Here is a 21477-nt window from a genome sequence, read left to right on the forward strand (position 1 = left end):
ATTGTGCTAACTGCCCAGCACCAAACAACAGACAGATGGAGTATAAGAAACTTACTTATGAATCACGTCATACAATAAAAGAAGGAAGTGATGACTAGAACAGACAAAATATCAGGAAAACAAAGCTAATTTTGCTGTGCATGTGCTGGATGTGTAATTAAACATCTGCAACATTCTACCTATAATAACTTTATCCATGTGAAAACATTATGTACCTCAAATTGATGAATATACACACAGTTCACTGATTCATATGCAGCATTATAAAAAAAACTCAAATGTTGCATGTAACCAGACAGTGCAGGGATGATTTGCACATTTCTACGCTCACTCATGTTGTGAGTAACCACAGGGAAAGAGCCCTTATAGCGAGATGGAGTATGCAACCTTCCTGGCAGCGGCTCTATCAGCCAACCCGCTCTGCTGCTTATGTAACCAAGGGCAGATACATAACTCTATGGAAACTCTACGGCGGAGCAGTAAATCAAACATGGCATAATCAGTTCTGATGTGGCAGCATTGGTACAATGCTAAACATCCATATCACATGCTTGGATATGTTCATGGTCATTTGAAGGTTTTGAAATGGAGAGGGAATCTGAGAACAGGAAGATAGTCCATGTGCTTTTATGTTCCGTTGCTCCATAAAAATGAAATCAAGCTGAATGACAGTGAATGTCCTGAGGCTATGTGAAGCTACGTCAATGATTAGCCGGCTCATGTTTAGGTAAAATCCAACTTCCCACACAAATACAGAGACTGACTGACTTGCTCACTCACTCAGTCGGGTCTCCATCCAAGCAAACACACACACACACACATGCACGCACAAGGCCGCCGTTGAAACCAGACCCCTTCGACAGCTGAATCCAGGGCCTGGCAACAGGAGTGACAAGGAGGGAGAGGAATGAGAGGCTGAAAAGGGGGAGGAGATTGTAGAGGAAAGGCTCGTAGGATAATGGATGACTTATCAGGAGACTGCAAAGAAACTGATTACAAAAATGCACTTTCAGTATTATTAACTCTCCTGAAATTAAAGAGGAGCCAGGTCATTCAAAAAGCAATCATTTACACCCGACATCATACGATACAAATGGATTTGAAATCAATTTGTCAGGTCAACAAAAGAGGATTAGATCACTTTTAGGAAAAGGAGGCAAAATGAAGCCAAGATGATAAAAAATGAGACTCAAGTTGTGCTCCGACTCAAGAAGCCTTGAGATTTGGTCCGAATAGACTCTATAAGCTACAAAACGGGGAAACAGTGGGTCCAATCCAAACTTCTTCACGTTTGGCCTTCTGAAAGGAGAATAGGGTGGAATGGAGGGGTGTGGAGTAGGGGGTGTACAGAATTGGGTGAATGGAGAAGGTGGGAGGACAGAGAGGAGGGCTTGGGGCGTGCATGGGTGTGGTAGCTCTACAAATAGCTCCGCTCTGCGCCCGACATTTCTTCACTTACTCTCCCTCCCAGTTGCCCAGTGGGACAGTTGGGTCTCAGCATCTCAAGCAGCTCCATCAACACCACAAGCCAAACCAAACAGTGAACCAGCCATGAGCAAGTCCTTCGCCTCATCAGCCCAGTCGGCCTCCTCGTACCGCCGCACCTTCGGCTCTGGTGTCGGTTCAACCCCGATGTCTTCCCACTTCTCCTCCTCTGGAGGAGGAGGAGGAGGCCGCAGCTCTTCAAGCCACATGTCAAGCAGAGTCTACGAGGCCAAGAGCTCCGCCATCCCCTCATATTCCAGCTACAGGGTGTCCTCTGGTGCTGGAGGGGCAGGGTATGGCTCCTCCACAGCCATGCGCACCTACTCCGGCGAGAAACTCGACTTCAACCTGGCCGACGCCATGAACCAGGACTTCCTCAACACAAGGACCAACGAGAAGGCCGAGCTCCAGCACCTCAACGACCGCTTTGCCAGCTACATCGAGAAGGTGCGTTTCCTGGAGCAGCAGAATGCGGCCCTGACGGTGGAGATTGAGAAGCTGAGGGGCCGCGAGGGGCCCGGGCGCGTGTCTGAGATGTACGAGGACGAAATGAGGGAGCTGAGGAGGCAGATAGAGGCCATCTCCAACCAGCGCGCCCGAGTGGAGGTGGAGAGAGACAACCTGGCTGATGACCTGCAGAAAGTGAAGATGAGGTAACCTTTGTCGCATCGATTGTGTGGATGAATGGATTAATGACAGAAAGGTGTAGGAGGAATTTAGATTTTTTTCAACGCTACTGTGAAGGTGATGCTGATATCTTTCATGGTTTAAACAGAGAGAGAGCACAGAAGAGAGACGCACTTAGCCAGAGGCTGACGCTAGCTCAGAAAGATGTTTGACCTTTGAAAGTTGCAGAAAGTTAATAACTGTATTAAATAATAAATTGTTAAATAATTGTGATACTTCTACTCCATACAACTAACACATCTATATATGGTGACTAGTATAACCAAAGTCTGATGGTTCCTTCACCGGTTGATTCATTTGGTTTTTTACAGAAGTCTGGGAAGATAAAACTTGTGTCTTGAATATTTATCTTGCACCTGTTTTGAGTAGATTAAATGTTCGTGTCAGTTTTTTGTAATCAATGCAATGGAAGATTTTAAAAAGCAACATCTGGCTTCCATTGTCACTCACCAGTTTCCTGTGGTGTTTTGGAGGAAAAGTAAAAACAAGTTAATGAAGAAGAGGTTTGAGGATGAGCGGAGTGTTTTGTAATTTATTCACAAGAGATGTATCAGGAAAAAAGTGAAGAGAGAGAGAGAGAGACTCAGAAGTTGAAAAAGATGGACGGGGAAAGTTTCAGGCAGACAGACAGCGACACAAGAGACAGACAGGAAGACTTGTCGCCAGAGCCACACAGCCTGTTACATGTATGTGTGTGTCTGTGTGTGTGTGTGTGAGTGGGTGTGTGTTAGGGAGAGAGCTGTGATGTGGGTGTAACTCTGAATTGCCTATTTGTAGCTACTAGGTCAGCTCTATGAATTTAGAATTTCTGTCACTGCAACAGCGAGCAACATCACTTGAATTTAAGTGTACATGTAAGCACACACACACACACACACACACACACACACACACACACACACACACACACACACACACACACACACACACACACACACACACACACACACACACACACACACACAGACACTTTCTCTTTATCAGCCCTTTTTAAATTGTTGCCTGCAGCACCGAGTGAAGCACCTGCTGCTCTGAAGGAGATCAAAAAATAATCCTGCCTGCCAACAGTTTCAATGCATGCCTGCAGACTCACACATCCACCCATAGGATGAACCACAAATTACATATCATAGAAAAGTGTTATCCGACCAATTTCATTTCTCCCTTCTTTGCTGTCCCGACAAAACACACAAAAAAATGAATTTGCCACACCACACACACACATATACACACACACACACACACACACACACACACACACACACACACACACACACACACACACACACAGTAAATTAAACAACTGTAAGGACTTCAGGAATATTAAAGGGAACGGCACAGGTGAAAGGTTTTATGAAAATATGTTCTGTGGAGGTTAAATATGTATAATCTGCTAAGTGCTGTCCATCAATTCCAACTAATGTGAATAAATACATACATTTTACCACACAGTATGTTAAAAGTGCTGTTCTAGGAAAATATTCAAATTAGCATTTCACAAACATTTGAATAAGCAAAAAATGACCAAGCAGTGACCCCCCCCCCCTGAACCAACATCGCACTGTCTACAACTTCCAGTTCCCAGTTGTTCAGGGTGAACAGTGAAATGTTAATTCTGGAAACAGCAGCAGCCAAGGGCAGACTCCTGCTCCTTTGTCACCGTCACCCTTGTGACATTGTGAGAGCAGCTGCGCCACAGCTTTAGGCCTCAAAGAGCAACTGCACAAGGGTGTAAGAGTTTGTGTGTGTACGGGTGCATGTAAAAAAAATAAATGTTGGATTGCAACGTGTCAGAGCAGAGAGCAGAAGGTTGTAGAGAGGTTGCAACTAGTTTATCTGTAATTGGTCTCCGGAGAGGACGCCATGCTCTCACACACAGTTGTTCAGTTTGTAAATAGCTTATGTTTCAACTCCACTGTTTTCTGTTTTTGCTCTTTTTCCACAATCTCTACGACTCCTGTTCTCTGCAGACTGCAGGAGGAGGTTCATCAGAAGGAAGAGGCTGAGAGCAACCTGTCTGCTTTCAGAGCCGTATGTCTTCCATTTCCATAATTTCACTCCTGCATATATTAAGTGGTTATCGCCTCAATGTTCTGAGTAAAAAATTTCCTTCAGTCTCATTCTCCAGTGGTTACCCTCATTTCACTTTTATCCTTCTCGTCAATCACTTGACTCCCCTCAATTTCCTGTTTCTTCTACACCCTCTTACCTTTCCTGTTGGTTAATTGTGTGTCTGTTTTGTGTTTTGTGTTTGCGTCCAGGATGTAGACAATGCCACTCTGGCCAGGCTGGACCTGGAGAGACGCATTGAGAGTCTGCAGGAGGAGATCGCCTTCCTCAAGAAGATCCATGAGGAGGTTCGTTGTTCCGACTATAAATCTTATCTGGCTGTCTCCACCGAGACATGCCTACAGTAATATATCTATGTGTGTAAGGGGTGTGTGCTGTATCATATAGCAGCTCCTCAACTTCAGACCTGAGCCTCTGTCGGCACACCGGGGGATCAAATATTTCACACTTAAACACGGCCGTTCATTTTAAAATGTATTTATAATACATACTCACACATTCTCCCACTCATTTTCTCTCAGCTCTATCGCACGCACTCGTTCATTTCGCTCTTCTACAGAGCAATTCACTAAGTGCAACACAGACATTTGTGCAGATTCGCTTTCAGACATCAAAAGACACACACTCAGACACATGCTGGCCCACCTCAGGGCCCCTCCTGTCATTTTTTGTCTTCCCTGCCTCCACTCTGACCTCTCAGAAATGCTGAGCTGCTGATAGGTTAAAGAGAGCATGTCAGCTGCTGTGTCTGTGTGTGTGTGTGTGTGTGCATATGTGTGTGCATGTGAACAGATGCAAAGTTATTTTTATCGCTTGGTCAGACTGGAGGACAGCTGAGTGAGGCCAGTCAGTTTTTTAAACTTCACAGATCAGATACTGGGTTATTTTGGGATTGATACTTATATTTCAATAATGTTACTTTTAGGACACAGATCATACATTGTTCTATATTCCAATGTCAAGATAGTCTCAAAGTGTTTTTGATTATGGGACAGAGAAGGTTTAAAGGTCCAGTAGGGGTCTATTGGCAAAAAAATATAAAAATATATATCATTAGAATAATGTTTTTATTAGTGCATAATGAAATTTGTATTAGTGTATAATCCACTGAAACATTAACAATATTTTTTTGTTACCTTGGAATGAGCCCCTCAAAGCTACATTTGGAGTAAGGTTCGATAATACTTGTTTCTACAGTAGTGCAGAATGGAAAAAAACTAACTCTGGTTCTAGAGAGGTTTTTTTTCTTGTTTTTATGTTACATGAGATGTGTGAGGGGAAAGGTATTCATATGGTTGCAATCTGCAATGTCACCACTAGATGTCACTAAATTCTACACACTGGTCCTTTAAATTATATCTTTGTTCTGTTTCTTTTTCTTTAAAACCCAACACAAGTCATTCTTTCCTATTTATTTATCATTAATATCAATATATATCTTTAATGAAAATTGCTTTATTCTCTCCTCTCAGGAAATCCATGAGCTGCAGGGCCAGATGCAGGAAACCCAGGTCCAGGTCCAGATGGACATGTCCAAGCCCGACCTGACCGCTGCTCTGAGGGACATCCGCATGCAGTACGAGGGCATCGCCGCCAAGAACATCTCAGAGGCTGAGGAATGGTACAAGTCTAAGGTGTGGTGGAAGCACAAATACAGTTCATATATCACACACACACACACACACACACACACACACACACACACACACACACAGACAGAGAGTGATAGTCTATTTCAGCTTTTATTGCAACTGCTATAACTTTGTCCTCTCTCCTCTCAGGTGACTGATTTGAGCCAGGCTGTGAACAAGAACAACGATGCACTGCGTACGGCCAAACAGGAGAGCATGGAGTACAGACACCAGATCCAGTCCTACACCTGCGAGATCGACTCACTGAAAGGCACCGTGAGTATCAGCTTCATTGAATGCACTTAGTTCATTACTTATTCTGGTTATGAAAAGGCTGTCTTTTCTTTCACATACATTCTGCCTGCACACACCTCCATTTTCCCCCTTCTGTCTATCTCTTTCATTCTATTTTCGGGCCACACTTTCCCCACTATTAACTTCATGTCTCACTTCTCTTCTAGAATGAGTCTCTGCTGCGCCAGATGAGAGATATGGAGGATCGCATGGGCCGTGAAGCCACCAGTTACGCGGATACCATCACAAGGCTGGAGGAAGACATCAATAAGATGAAGGTAATCAGCATAGAGGTTTTACACTTACTCCTTAGGCCATGAAAATACTCAATTCAGGTTAATGCTCACTCTGGTGATAATCGTTAACTAGAGCTCATGGATTTATCCACTGCATCACTGACTGGGAACAGTAATATATAGCATCGTTTTGTTTGGTGAGAAGTGTATTTGAATAGGTAATAAATCATTTTCTGATTTAAAGGATGATATGGCCCGCCACCTGAGAGAGTACCAGGACCTCCTCAACGTGAAGATGGCCCTTGATATTGAAATTGCCACCTACAGGAAGCTGCTGGAGGGAGAGGAGAGCAGGTGTGTGTTTGCGTGCTGTGAAGTCAGGCAGTATTAGTCCCAAGCCGACATCATAATCTTACTTTTCTCACTGAGATGTGTAACTTGCATATATGCATGTATTAATGTTGCATTGAATGTTCATCCTCTTCACAGGATCACCACCACTGGGCCTGTCCAGACTTCTTATTCCACCATTGGATTCAGAGGTAAAAACCACGCATTCTTTTCTCCAAACATAAAAATCCATTTTACATTCCAGATGAGTCGATGAAGGGATACAAAAGGACTAATTATAGCATGTGACTGTATATGGTGGTTGCCATTTTGAGGGTAGCAAATCTGCAGCATCACATTCTGACCACTGTGTGGTGATATGTGATGTGTCAAACCTCAACAGCTCTGTGATCCACAGAGGCAACCATCACAAAGCCACACACCGATAAACTCACAACCTGGCCTCCTCATCAAATGTATTTACAGATGTAGTGAGCAATTGCTCTGTGTCGACACCTTTCCTACAGTTTGCATTTATGAATATGAGTTTATTGATGGCTGTCCCCATAAAGTGCAAGGCATGTCATCATCTTCAATGCTTATTAAACCTCTGGTAGCAACAACAAGTGTCTGTAAAGTACACGAGCTCAGTGGAACTGCAGCAGAGTTTAAAGTATGAGTATAAGAGCTGAGTGAATGTGTTCTTGCAGAGACCAGTCCTGAGTCCCAGCATCAACGCTCATCAGAGGTTCACTCCAAGAAAACTGTTCTCATCAAGACCATTGAGACCCGCGATGGAGAGGTATGAGCACACTCACACACTCCTTTATTCACAACATATAAGTCTCAGCATGTGTTTTAGAATGTGAAGAAGTCCATGCACAGACATCCCAGAGTCTCATAGAACATGCACACAACCTTGCAGTACATCATTTGATAAAACTGTGTTCATCTATGAAGAAATGACACCAAATGGATCCAGTGTGTTGTTGTTGATTTGTTGCTGTGTATATTCTCACCCAGATGAAGTATGCTATGAGCCAGGGCGCTAGTGCCCAGTGTGTAAGTCTGGTTCCCACCTCCCCTTTGACACCAGTTCACTAGATTTCTGCAAACTACCAGATTCAAAAAGAAAATACCTCTGTTAACTTTGGTTTATTCTCCACCTGCATCTCCGTCTGCGATAGGCCAAAGTTTACAGCTGAGTTTGATAGCATGTAAAGAGAGATAACACTTTTCTGAGTTGAGATCAAAACTGCAGCAACATCTAGAGTTTTTAAATGAACGCCGGAAATCTGGTAGTTTGCACTGACACTGTATGGACACTTTAACATAGACAGCAACACTCCACTGTCAGTGCTCACTGTGCCCCCCCCACACACAGCACAAACAAAACCTGCACTCAAGAGGTGAACATCAATATTGTCAGTATTGTCACTGTTGATAGAGAATACGCTCACCTATCATCTATAGAACTAACATAATTATTGTTTTTTACTTCTTTAATTGTTGTATTATCTCTTTCTTTGCCTCCTCAGGTGGTCAGCGAGTCCACACAGCACCAGCAAGACATCATGTAAACAACAAGAGGCAACATAAGAAACACCATGTATTATAAATGAATAAAAAGAATAGTGCAACCATTTACATTTACCTATGACGACTACAACGATTTATAAGCTGAGCCCATTTTTAGGTACAGAACTCTGATCGATTTAAATGGAAAACTATTATGAAAGTGAATGCAACCAGTATATGTACTGTATACATAATAAACATCATAGTGGAGCTGTGGAGGTGCAATGCACTGCATTCCAGGAATTTACACTTTGTTCATGCTACTTTCTGTCTCTCAAATAAAGACCTGAGTATCTTGTCTACAAACAATACAAAGGCGAGAGTGCAGTTTCAATTCACAACAAACCTTTGGTGTAGCCGTTTTGGCCCAGTATAAGTTCCAAATGGTCCTGCACATATTTCCAGTCTCTCTGTGCAAACGCATGAGAATATGACTTGATTGAAGAAGGCTTGTGATTTGTGTAACTGATTTAAGGAAAGTGAGATGTTGGTCTGACGTTTGAAATATGTCAGAAACACAAAAACATGTGACGAAAAAAAGGAACTCAGTCATGTATTTTAAGTTTGAGCAAAAGAGCATGTGCTGGGTCTTTGATTGTGCGTATGGGTTAACCATGGGTCTGGTGCTTCACTGTGACAAAAAAAAAAAAACTCAAATAATAAAAGCATTTATTATCACCATTTGTCAGTTTGGATTTTTTGTTTATTTTGAGAAAGAGCAAACATTCCTTCTCCTTCCCTCATGAACTGCTCAAACCCACTGCATTCATCATCTGCATTAGGTCCGCACCCCGGCCAAGCGTAGCACTCTTCTGACTTTTAATTCACTTTTATAAAGAAAATGGGAAGTCGCCGTTCTGTTGAAGTTATCAGCAGCAGAGCCGGGTCGTCTTGGTGGCGGAGAAAAGTGAACAATGGCTTTTAATGAGCTGGTCCCGGTCATGATTTGTTTCTGGCAGAAAGGAGATTAGTGCACAGCATTACAGTCTGTGCACTTTGTTTATGAAGTCACTGGACTGAAAATGTCAGCGGAGACCAAAAAAAAAAAGAACAAAAGTGGAGCAGTGGAGGAGGAAAGTAGAAATAAAGCAGCGAAGAAGGGGAGCGAGACCGAGAGGGTGAGAGAGAAAATGAGAAAGACGGAGGGGGCTGATTCACAGACACACAAGATCAGTTAGAGATAATAAGAAGCAACAAAGAAAAAGATTAAGAAGAAGAAGTGGAGCCATGTTGTTCAGAACGTTTTGTCCCGGTCATTGTTTCTTTGCACTTCTGTCACTGACAAGTGTCATAGTGTCTGAATCTGGACCCAGGTACAGAACAGAGAACACAGAGAATGTTTAACAAATCTATTGCAATTAACAGAGAGAATCCTGAGAGTTGAGCAGAGTGACGGTGGAGAGGTGACAATAAAGAGCTGCAGGGCCGAGTGGCAGGTGAGTTTTGAGGCAGGCAGGGAACAGCAGGAGTAGAAAACCTGAAGACTTGTAGGACTAAAGTCAGAAAGACTCAAATACAACAGGGCTCCAAAAACAAAAAGTACAGAAACTAAACAGGCTGTAGCATGAGTGTGGTGAACTGACGCACTGCCGTAGAACTGATGGCAGCTCTGTGTATATATACTGAGGAGTAGTTTGCTTAATGCTCTACAGGTGGGTCAGCCACGCCCCTATGGATACCTGCTACTCTCTCTCTCTCTCACACACACACACACACACACACACCCATGCACACACACACACACACACACCCACACACACACACACACACACACCACACACACACACACACACACAAGTTTTATATGGATATCGGCTATTTCTTTTTTAGAATTGTGACTATTTCGGAATTACCATAATTCGAGCTTTACATTTCTATGCCGCAATTTCTCATTTCCTATTGATCTATGATGATCTACAATACCTGCAGATATAACGTCCAGGCTAAATACTGGAATAAGCCCAATATAGTATCTGATCTGACTGTAGTATTTAGCTTAAGTTTAGGTATCGTTGTATCATGTATTGTAGTGCTGGACACAAATAATGGAGGTTGGAACAGTGGAACAGTGAGAGACAGGAAGACAATTAGGTTGTAGAATCACAATGTTTATCATATTTTAGGTCCATATAAATTCATGCGCAGTAACAATGACAATAATAATCATAATCATAATCATAATAATCATAATAATCATAATAATAAACAGGGTGGTCGGAACATCATTATTCATCATCTCGCAATGAATGAATTGCTAATGACTGCTGATAATCAAAAGTCAAGGCTCAGTTTGTTATAGTTGATTTTCAGCATCACATGGATGAGACAGGAGGAGAATGATAGAAGTGCATCCACCGCCCAGCCAAATGAAACCAACTGGACATACAGTGTCATACAACGCAATATAAAACAAGTCTACTCCATGAGAAAATAATCCGCTGGATCATTTCCATGACATAAGCGATCGTGGTGTAAAACATGAAAACAGAACCAAACATTTGTACATTTAAAAACTATTTACAGTTCAGTATCTACAATGAAGGCGTTATCCCAACATATACTCACAAGTGAGAAGCAGTCACAGGGAATGATAGGAAGAAAAGCAAATCAAAGGAAGAAGAGGAGGAGAACAATTATTCACTTTGTCCCCAGGTTACAAGCAAGACAAAGGTCAAAGTTTAACATTTTGCTTCCAAGGACAGTGATGGTGTCACAACTGCACCACAATGAAACCACAGAAGTGAACAGGACTGGAATGTAAGCAAAACCCAGAATAACACCTGAACAGCCACTTACATACAGACGCATAGAGCAGAACAGAGGGTGACTTAGCATATCACAGTGAAATGATTCAAATGGCTTTTCAAAGCCCTTTACCTGGACAGTGTAAATGAAGAAAAAGAAGAGGAGGAGGAGGAGGATGAGAAGAAGAATGAAGAACAATGAGGAGGAGGGGCGAAGAAGAAGAAGCAGCAAGAGGAGGAGGAAGAGCAGGAGAAGAAGAAGAACTCAGCAGTCGTATCTTTTCATTGAGACTGAATATTTTGGTGCTTTTAGTTTTTTTTTCTAATCTTGTAACACAGATATAAATTTCTTTTTTTTTTCTAAACCAGGGCTGAATGAAAATATTCAGATTAGGATGCTCACTCCTGCATCCTGCACATCACTTCAGATCAACATCCTTCTACAAGTTGAACTCCATTCAATCAATGCTGAAAGTGTTTTGTGCACCCTAGGAAAATAAAACTGGAAATCAGAAGTATTTTTACATGACAACAGTGACACACGGAAACACTGACACATAGTTACACAGAGATTCTCATGCAGTAATGGGTTCAAGTGAAAGTCCTCCGGTCCCGAGTTCATCACACGAAGAACTGCAAAGTCTGCTGAAGCCAAGCCCCATCTCAGTATTTAGAAGTACTTCAGTATTTAAGTATTGTAGGATTGTTTTGTTTTTCAAAAAAAAAATTCAAATAAAATAAATAAAAGACAAAACTGTTACGGAAGATTTCGTTTTTCGGGATATTTTAGTGCCTTTATTTTTACAGCAACATTTAATCTCAGTTGGAATGATAACATTGTTTATTGTGGGAAGCAACAGAACAGGTTGAAAAAAACAAAAATAGTTCTGTTGTACTGAAAATGCAAACTGCATCTTCACCACAACAACAGTGTTACCACAACTGAATGTAAAAGCGAATCACACGCGAAAGGTATGTAATGCATGTGCACACAAACATATTCACACATAAAAGGTGCAGGTCCAGTAGTGAACAGTAGAGGGCGCCCATTGCAGATGCTTTTCACTTTCACTCAGTCTCTTTTACAGGAGATTATCCCCCTTTCTAAATCCCCTTTTGCTCTTCAGTGTTTTCATCATTTAAGTCTTTTAAACAAAAAGATTCTCATTTTAACTGGACCAATATATCGAGTAAAAAAAGAGTGAAAACAACGGAGAATAGATTTTTACATACATCACCATGAACCCCCCCGTCTCTGGCTGATATTTGGTACAAGCCATCACTTGCCACAGGGCTCATGTGTCCACACACACAAAACACACTATATTTAACATTTTCACTGTCTTGTTTCGGCCCCTTTCACATCAACGAGTTAGTTTCCTAGACGACCATGTATCAGACAACGCTTAATTGTTTTTTACAGCATTTTAAACAGATCTGTAAATGTAGATTGTTTTGGGGAAATCATGGGGACATGGGAGCACTTGGAGACATGTCAACAAACAGAGTTATACACAATTGCTTCAAAGTCAGTGGAAAGAAAGAAGAAGGGAGGTGTCTCCTGCTCACGTCCAGTTGGCAACTGAGGGCACGAGGAAAGCGGCGAGATGAAGCACATTCTCCTTGGAAAACGGAGCGTTCGTGGGAGAAACGGCATAAAAAACTGTCTTTGTTTCTGCATTTTGAAGCAAGACAGTTGTTGCCAAGTCTGGATTCACAGACTGTCAGTGAAGATAACAGGCTCATGAAAACCTTGTTTGACCTTTCATTGGAGCAAATAACGAAGAGCTGCCTCTCTGTTTTAGTATTAGCTGTTGTTTTATTGTTTTCTTCTGAGAGCTCTGAAATCCTTTCTTACCTTGATTCTTTAAATGCCGCACGACAGTTTTATCTTAAATGGCACAACCGCGCATAGAGACATTAGCGTTTTAAGGTTTTTTTATTTGATCCCAATGGATTTTTACTTCTTATTGCTTGAAGCAACCCCAAAATTAAAAAGAGTCAGATACAGCTGGAAATAACTCATGATGCCAGAGATTTGACCACATTGCCTTCAACAGCAATCAGTTCTTGCTCTGTTTGTCTTTAACAGGTCTGAGAGGAGCAAACCAGTGTGGGACTCAATCCAGCCATCTCAGGAACTCATCCTGTTGGGATAGGCAGTTCATTAGGTTGGCACGGTGAGGTCAGGTTTTCTATCCCAAACTGCGACAAAGTGTCTTCAAGCAGCCTTGTTGTGTTTGTGCGACCGTTTGAGTGGATTTATGCATTTCGCCGCCTCAGATGCGGACCGGGGGGCAGCTGGGGGCCGTGAGGGGCACCTGCGAGCCGCAGTCGTAGTCGAGTTCGGCCATCCGGGAGCGGCTCATCATGCGACTGTTGGAGTACACCCGTCTGTCCGTCTGCCTGTCCCTGAAACTCCTGATGTAGCTCTGTGGACAAACAGAAGATGATGAGATTGTGAAAGTTCAAGTACAACATTTTCAAAACTTATTTATTGTGAAAGTGGAGCTAGCAGACAAACAAGACCCAAGTACCTGGAAGTCAAAAGCTCCCTCACATTAACATATTGTTTGATGGATTAAAAACGGTGTAAAAGCAACAGTGACCAGTTGAACCCTGGTGAAAGTTTAAGCTTAGCCAGAGCTAAGCTAAATCTTGCCGCTGGCTCCACCATCATATTGAAGAAACTGGCATGAGAGTGGTATCCATATTTTCATTTACATCTTGCCAATGAAAACAAATACAATTTTTTTCAGAAAATGTCAAACAAAGGAAAAAATATGTTTTTCAAATGTTTTTTAATGGGCCTATTTTTGGTAAATTCTTGGAATATTTATCAAACCATGATTTCCACCAATATAGCCACAATCTCAGAAGGCACCTCTACCAAAGACTAGACACCTCAAACTACCTTGCCATGTTAAAGAAAGTGTATCTGTTTATCTGGATCCACTCTAAATTGGTTCTTCTTTGGGTTATGACCCATGTCTCTACAAAATGTTATGGAAATCGGTTTAGGGATTTTTGAGTAAACCATGCTGACGGAGGACGGCAGCGGTAATTAGGAGGCTACTTCATTTTACCGGTGACAGCACGTCTCCATCGAAGCGTCTTTTAGGGTTGACCTTGCGGTGGTAGCCAGGCTCAGTTTGCGGAGGAGGGAGTTTAGGCGGCTGGGAGCCCTGGGTTTGGTGATGCGGGTGGGACGCGGCTGGGTGGTGATACTGCTGGTGGTGGTGGTGGTGGTGATGGGTTTGGGCCTTCTGCTTGTGGCCGGTTTTCGGAGTCTGTCGTTTCTTCCCCTTCTTGTTCTCCCGCTCCTTTTTTAGCTTCTCTTCACGCTGTCGGATGCGCATAAGCTGGACCCTTCGCTGCTGTCGACTCAAAACCACTGTGAATGGAGAGAAGAGAGTTGTAATAGGATGTAGAGGAAGAGAATAATAGATAATCAAGCGGGAGGGAGGGAGGGAGGGAGGGAGAGGATGATGCAGAAAGGTTTAATTTAGAAACAAAATCCACCGATTAAGACAAGAGGAAAGGACTCTAAAGACTAACAAGAAAAACAAGACAGACGTCCAATAAGATGAGATATTTTCAATCAGTTCTTAACTGATGATGGTGAACTATCCCTCATGGGTTTATTTTAAATATAGGATCCATTTGCTTCATTGTATTCAGTGAGTTTTCAGACAGAATAATTTTCCTCCTCATGTATTCGCACTGAGCTGCTCAGTCTCCTGGCATATTGTGAGTGGGCGAGTGCGTTCGTGTTATTTTCACACCCTCTACATCGGAGGATGTCCAAAATCCATCCTGTCTAGCTGTCCGCCGACTACCCACGTGATTATTTTTTGGGTGTTTGCAGGCATATTGAATCCTCGGGTTTATAATACAGTACAGTGTGTGTATCGTCAGGGATCTGTTTCCTGTTCATTACCTCAGGTCAAAATGTTGCCACGAACGAGAGGACCCCGCTGAACTCCACGAAGACATGATGTGCTGCATGCGCCACAGTTACCGCCTGTGTGCCTGCGTATAAGCGTGTGCGTGTGTTTCTGTGTGTGTGTGTGTGTGTGTGTGTGTGTGTGTAAGTGTTATGATGTCTATTGTTGTTTCCTTGTGCGGGCGGACAGCTAATGAGGCACCATCTGCCAAGGGAACTGCTTAATGATACCCCCTCTTTTCTTTTCCTCAGCTCACCCCACTTCAGGCCCCTCTGGCCACATGCTACCGTGTGTGTGTGTGTGTGTGTGTGCGTGTAAGAGAGGGATCTTTGTATTTGGTATTACTCATGTTGCGGGGGCCAACATCAGTCGCACTATGAGGACTTGTCTGGCTTATCGGCACAAAAAACAAGTCCCCATGAAACTAATCATTTGATGTCAAACTGAAGATTTAAGTTTAGGTCTAGGTTAAGGTTATGGAGTTAGGGTTGGTTAGGGTTAAACAAGTTATAGTTATGGTTTAGGTTAGAGAAAGTCAATGTAGTGTCCTCAATGTAATGTCTGAGACTTCAACTGAGGGTCAAGGCTGTTGTTAGGGTTAGAAATACATTATGACAAGATGTACAAATAAGTAACAGAGGCAGGAAGGCAGAAAAAAACAAACAAAGACGTGTGCGAGGTTAATTCATTCGAGCCCATGTCCTGCTTGTTATTCAATCAACTGACGGACAGATCATTTTCCTCTCTGCTCTACTTGGGTGCTCTGCTTGCCCATTGTGCCCCAGTTTATCATCGTCTCCCTGCCCCTCCCCCAGTACACCTGCTCCCTCTTTACCCCGCCACATTATTCCCCATCCTCCTCTTGTATTTATCAATACGCTGTTCAAGCATTTAAAGAGGACACACTGTATAGGTTAATCTAAACACAAAAATACAAATAAGGACTTGCTTCTTATCACTGACCAGGCGGAATTGTAAAACCATACATAGTTCTTTTGCAAAAGCTTCACCCTCATTTATTCTTTCTTTCATCTTCCTAAACAGCGATAAGCTTTTCCATTTATCGTTGTTATTCTTTTTTTTTTTTACTTCTGAATTATTGTTTAATATTTTCTTTCTTTTTTTTCTGTGTGGGTCCAACAGACTCTATATAAAGGCGGACGACACATCTCCATTTCCTCACACTGTCCAGAAATTAAGCCAAAACGAATACGAAGGCTGCCATCTTGCACATTGGGAGCCAGAGTCTGTGCGGTAGACATTTCATCTCACTTTTATAGCATCAAATGAAGAACCGAATTTGAATATACATCAGTGTGATAAGAGCTACATAAAATGACTGAAACCATCTTTTACTATTTTACGTATGCTTTTACGTTTTAGTTTGGTCTATGTAGAATGAAGGTTGTGTGCCTTGAATTTTAGCAAATCCATTCTCTTATTGACAGTTTTTAGTCCACACTTCCACCATGTGTCCTTCATATTTCTTTCTAGGGCTCCTTCCCCCACATAGACTTTTTTTAATACAGCACAAAATAGCCTCCTCTATATCTGTACCCACTCCCTCTGACTGGAAGTCATGACAGCCTGCTATTTAATCCCATTATTTCAGGCCATGTGTGACGTCTTCTCAGATGTTGTATAAAACTGAACATCATACACCAGAGCGTGTCTGTACAAATGAATGTGATGTGAGTTTTCAAGCTTTCCTGGAGTCAGTAAGTGAGTGAGTCTATATTACCGTCTCTGTCCGTATTGTGTGTATGTGCGACCATGCCATCTGTGTGGTTGCTTTCCGAGCAGATGCTGTTTCCGTCAATAACACATTCGGCTGACAACACTAATGTTAGACTCTCCCTCACACATGCTCCCTCTCACTCTCTCACACACACACACACATTAAAACACAACCCCCACCCACCCCCACACACACACACTGTTCCCTGCCCTCGTCATGCTTATGATTTCCAAAGCAATGAAACTGCCCATTTAACAAATGCAGGACAGCAGCTCGTCGAGGCCTTTGTCCGATCGATACTGAAACAAGTCTCATCGACATTCTGTGGACGAGACAGCGTTCAAGATTAAACCTTAAATCTAATTTAAAAGTAGTGACTATAATTTTCGGTCAAAGTGGCTAAACTGTAATTTGTCCCTGTCATTGGTGTTATCAGTGGTAAAAACTGTAACATGCAATTAAAGTTGCATTGTACAGAATATGTAAAAATGAATCATCCTCCCGAAATACACAATTTTAGGTTGTAACAGAGACCAGGTTAATGATCCCTCCCTGTTAGGAATAGTTAAAAGTTCTGGCTTAGACCTCTTTAAGAGATTTGGAGCAGTGTTCCTCGTGACCATCATTTTGTTTGTTATGCATCGGTTCTGTTTTAATGTATGGATTTAAAACCCAACCCTATTCATTAGATTTGTATCTGAACATTTTCATAAATGAATTTGCTTCGATTATGTGTGGGAGAGATCACAGTCTTGGCTGCAGTTTTGACATTTTTGTGTTTTATGTCCTTTCTTCAGTCTCAGACATTCTTACTTCCACAAGGCCTTTTTTGAAAGGATTTTTAATTGGATGTCTTTCAAACTTGCCCTTCCTGCCACTCAGCAATTGTCCCTGATGTGTTGCTGCCTTTCTTCTTCACATGACCTCCACTCCCACCTGCTTACCCCGTTCCTTCATCTGCTCCCAGTCCTCCTTTACACTGGTATTCTTGTCGTATGCCAGTACTTTCCAGTTGATCTTATCTGCATGTGTATATGCACCTGCCTTCATCTGCCTGTATCCTGCCTCTGATTCTGTAAATCTGCTCATGATCCGAAGCGTGCTGCCTTTGCACCCTGTGAGATTTATTCGCCTGTTTGGACTGACTTCAAATTGCCGAATAAGCGGCTTTTTGACAAGAAATTCTAGTAAAGCCTGCTGCGCCTGCAAGTGTCTAGATTTGAGTCCTTGGCCTTGTTGCTGCTTTATGAACTGTGGCAACTACATATTTTTAGATAATTGCTGTTTCCTATTCTGTTACTGTTAAATGTACCAAGGGAAACTAATTTCTTTTCTGGTTATAAACACATTTTCATGTTTTTTTTGTTAAATTCTTATGGTGTGGTTTAATAGAAAAACTGGTGTTAAGGATTAGAAACAGACAACGGTTTGTTTTTAAAGGGTCACAAGTCAAAAAGGTTGAGAAATACTGTTGTACAACTGTGGTGCGCCAACCAACACAATATCTGTGTCTTATATTAGCTTTTGAACCTTTGAATTATAATAATACAAATTATATTATACAATATATATAAATAATATGTCTGTGTGCGTGTGAGTACAAGAGCGTCACTCACCCTCTGTGTGAGAAAATCCCTCTGCAGTGACTTTCCATTGGATCAGCACTCCGAGGAGGGCCAGGACAGGCCACACCCCCAAGATGACCCACGTAAACCAGCACACTGGCTTCTTTGGCGCCACCTGCAAAGATTACAGTTGCAATTTTAATCTTTAAAAATTTGAAAATGTTAAACTAAATCATAACAGTTCTGTCAGTCCCATGTAGAAATGTCATAACCCTGTGTTGGATAATCTTGGATGTGTCCAAAGACATGCAGATTGAGGTTAGGCTAATTGGAGACTCTAAATTGTAGGTGTGAATGTGAGTGTGATTGACAGCTTGACCCTGTGATACACTGGCAACCTGGTGTACCCCACTTCTCACCCAATATCTGCTGGATTGGCACCAGTTCCCCCAGCTACCCTTAAGAGGATGAGCAGTATAATGGATGGATGGAAGTTTTTCAGTATGTCTTCAAAATTCTTGGTATGAAAGCACAGCACACAATACAATACCAAAAAAAGAATGATAAGAATAAATGTAACTGTTTGCATGTGAAGATGAAACCGCATCAAAAGTAATGACTTCTATTCTGGATCTGAGTTTTTCATTTGGAAACATTTGAACCAAATTAAATGTCAAACCACAAACTGCTCCAGCAGGTTGCTGTGTGGGTTTAGTCACCAGGCACTTCTGAGTACAAATCATTGTCTCTTCTCCACTAGGCAGATACAAAATGGCCTGATGTGAACAGTATGTTGAATGTTTGAGGGAGGCGGTTCATTTTCGGGGCTCGTAAAGATAAAACACAGAAGGCTGAGAAAGGACAGCATAAATTGATCCACTCTTCCTGTAACTCAGCCTGTCTTTCCCGCATCCTCTCATAATTCAAATGCACATGAGCTCTCAGATACCAGCCCACTCCTTCCTCTTAATTCCAACCTGTAGGCGCACGCCAGCCTCCTGGCAAAGTTTTGTTGTACATCAAGTTGAAGTGTATAAAAATCACTGATGTTGGCTCCTCTGGAAAGTGATCGATATGAGTTTTTTTTTCTTGTCAGTCTGTTATTCTCTCTCACACTGACATCTCTGACCAAGGCAAACAGCTCAATAGAAAACTCAGGGATGCAGTAATGATGTTTGATGTCCACACATGCAAGCTTTCACACATGACTGCTCTCACATAAATAGACAACACTCTCAGAACAACATGCCTCCAAGGTGACTTCAGATAAATGAATAGCACCTTTCATCACTAACAGAAAGACAAACGCAGGCGAACGTACCCTGAGTCTCTCGTAGACATAGTGGACCAAGGCGAACAGCTCTATGAAGTAATCCACGGTGACAGTGATGATGGCGGAGCCAAACGTGGCGGTGGAGAGGGTGACAAAGCAGCACTGCCACTGAAGTGTGAGGACGGCGAACAACGTCCCGGAGCCCAGGAGGATGCCCAGAGGAACCCACACTGTTTTGGGGTGATAGAACTCCTCCATGACCTTAGAGAAGGAAAGAGGGGGGGGGGTTATCTGCAATTCAGACTCATCTACAGACCATACATGCTGTTTTCCATCACAAGAGAACTTTCCTGTGATAACAGCACAATATGGTTACTATGCAGCCATTTTTCTCAAATGCTGATCTGAAGAGAACTATGTTTTAATGCTCTTAACCAGGTTTATAAGTAATTTAAACACAGGGGAAAATGTTGTCATTTCACAGGTCACTAATGATCATCAACAGAAAACACAGGTAAAATCTGGAGGGACATGTTTCAAGGTTAAACAACATGTTTGATAACTCATTAGCAACCATTAGACAACAGCTAACGTTAGCATTCAGCCACTTCCTTGCCATATAGGGCTGTTTTTATATTGAAATATCACATTTAAGTCTGTGAGTACAATGTATTGGATGTAGCCTGATCAAGCTAGCAATGTAACGTTAGCTGCTGTATCTTTTCACCTGACCTCAGAGATATTCTGGTGAAGTCACTAACGTTGTGTCACATTCTGCTCACTGGAACATATTTCTGTGTTTACATCAACACAAAAGTTTGTTTCAAGCACTTTAGCATTGGATTTAGCATTTAGCATTAGCTTGATTCCAGTGCATTTTAATTCCTCAAACGTCTCTCCCACTATATCACGTAACACGACGCTAAACAGTGACTTTAGCAAGGAAGTGTCTGAATGCTAACGTTAGCTGTTGTGTACTGGTAGCTAATGAGTAACCTTGAAACATGCACTCTCCAAATTTTAACTGTCCATTGTCTTTTCAGTTGCTGATCATTTAGGGACCTTTGTGCTATGTTAGCATGAGCATGACAAAAACTACCACAAGTGAAGTTTTATCATTGCACACATTCTTTTTTGGGGGATCTATATATGAGAATATACGTGACCGAACAAATGCCTCTTACCACCAGCGAGGCCACTCCGAGCAGCAGGCCCAGCAGCAGGCCCACCATGAACAGCCCCACGCTGCGGACCAGCATGGTCACCAGGCCGCACAGGGTCCCGATGCCCAGGCCGATGCCGACTGAGGCCTCCACGCTCAGCTGAGTGTCCATCACCCGCTCCTTGTAGCACAGCATGAAGATGACCACGGAGCCGAACATCAGGCCAGTGAGGAACAACACCGCCTTGAAGCATCGATAGCCTGAGAGGAGAGATGGGAAACGGACGACTGTGAGGATATCCCCAGCGTACAGGTACATGCTTACATTTTATTTGCATTCCATGATTACATTGTACTGGTTTCTCCATTGCTTTTCAAAAAATCAAAATGATGTTATTAAATTTAAAGGATAAAATACTACAAGGGGGGTATGATGGGTAAGGGAGCAGTATACTGTGCGTGGAGAGCTTTTTCTTCATTGGAGGTGGATGAACCTGATTTAAAATATGATAATCATCACATTACAAAAGGTCATCTACATTCACAGCTGCGCTCCTTCTCATTTCTTTTTTTTCCCATCGTATGCTCCCTCCTGTCCTTCTTGGCCTCGCTCGCTTACCAATTTACTCCCATTTTTAATTTGCTTTATTGCAATGAAGAACTGAAAGAAAAAAAAGACTCTGAAGCAGCAAAAGCTCAAATGATCAAGAATTTAAATCTACTTGGCCCTTGCCTCA

At 42.3% G+C, this 21477-nt stretch overlaps 2 protein-coding genes across 3 annotated transcripts in view; one reads left to right on the forward strand and one right to left on the reverse strand.

Annotated features, from left to right (window-relative positions):
* Window positions 1–1445: 1445 nt before the first annotated feature.
* On the forward strand, window positions 1446–8989 carry LOC118119722 (desmin). 2 transcript variants are annotated; one of them, XM_035173909.2, is made up of 11 exons: window positions 1446–2138; window positions 4143–4203; window positions 4434–4529; window positions 5715–5876; window positions 6024–6149; window positions 6335–6445; window positions 6648–6757; window positions 6893–6945; window positions 7444–7535; window positions 7757–7795; window positions 8272–8989. In XM_035173909.2, the coding sequence occupies exons 1-11, from the start codon at window positions 1552–1554 to the stop codon at window positions 8311–8313; spliced, it is 1479 nt and encodes a 492-aa protein (XP_035029800.1). In that variant the 5' UTR covers window positions 1446–1551; the 3' UTR covers window positions 8314–8989. The 2 variants fall into 2 exon arrangements, with proteins under 2 accessions (XP_035029800.1, XP_035029801.1); XM_035173910.2 differs by lacking the exon at window positions 7757–7795 and having other exon boundaries at window positions 1447–2138.
* A 1409-nt stretch (window positions 8990–10398) lies between these two features.
* tmem198a (transmembrane protein 198a) overlaps window positions 10399–21477 on the reverse strand; it is a 31369-nt gene continuing 20290 nt past the window's right edge. The window contains 7 exon segments of the mRNA XM_035173911.2: window positions 10399–13487; window positions 14142–14201; window positions 14284–14334; window positions 14337–14449; window positions 18357–18480; window positions 19627–19839; window positions 20763–21001. Coding sequence (XP_035029802.1) covers window positions 13335–13487; window positions 14142–14201; window positions 14284–14334; window positions 14337–14449; window positions 18357–18480; window positions 19627–19839; window positions 20763–21001 — 953 coding nt within the window. The 3' untranslated portion in view covers window positions 10399–13334.

Source organism: Hippoglossus stenolepis, chromosome 13 (assembly GCF_022539355.2).
Source record: "Hippoglossus stenolepis isolate QCI-W04-F060 chromosome 13, HSTE1.2, whole genome shotgun sequence".
Lineage (NCBI taxonomy): Eukaryota > Metazoa > Chordata > Actinopteri > Pleuronectiformes > Pleuronectidae > Hippoglossus > Hippoglossus stenolepis.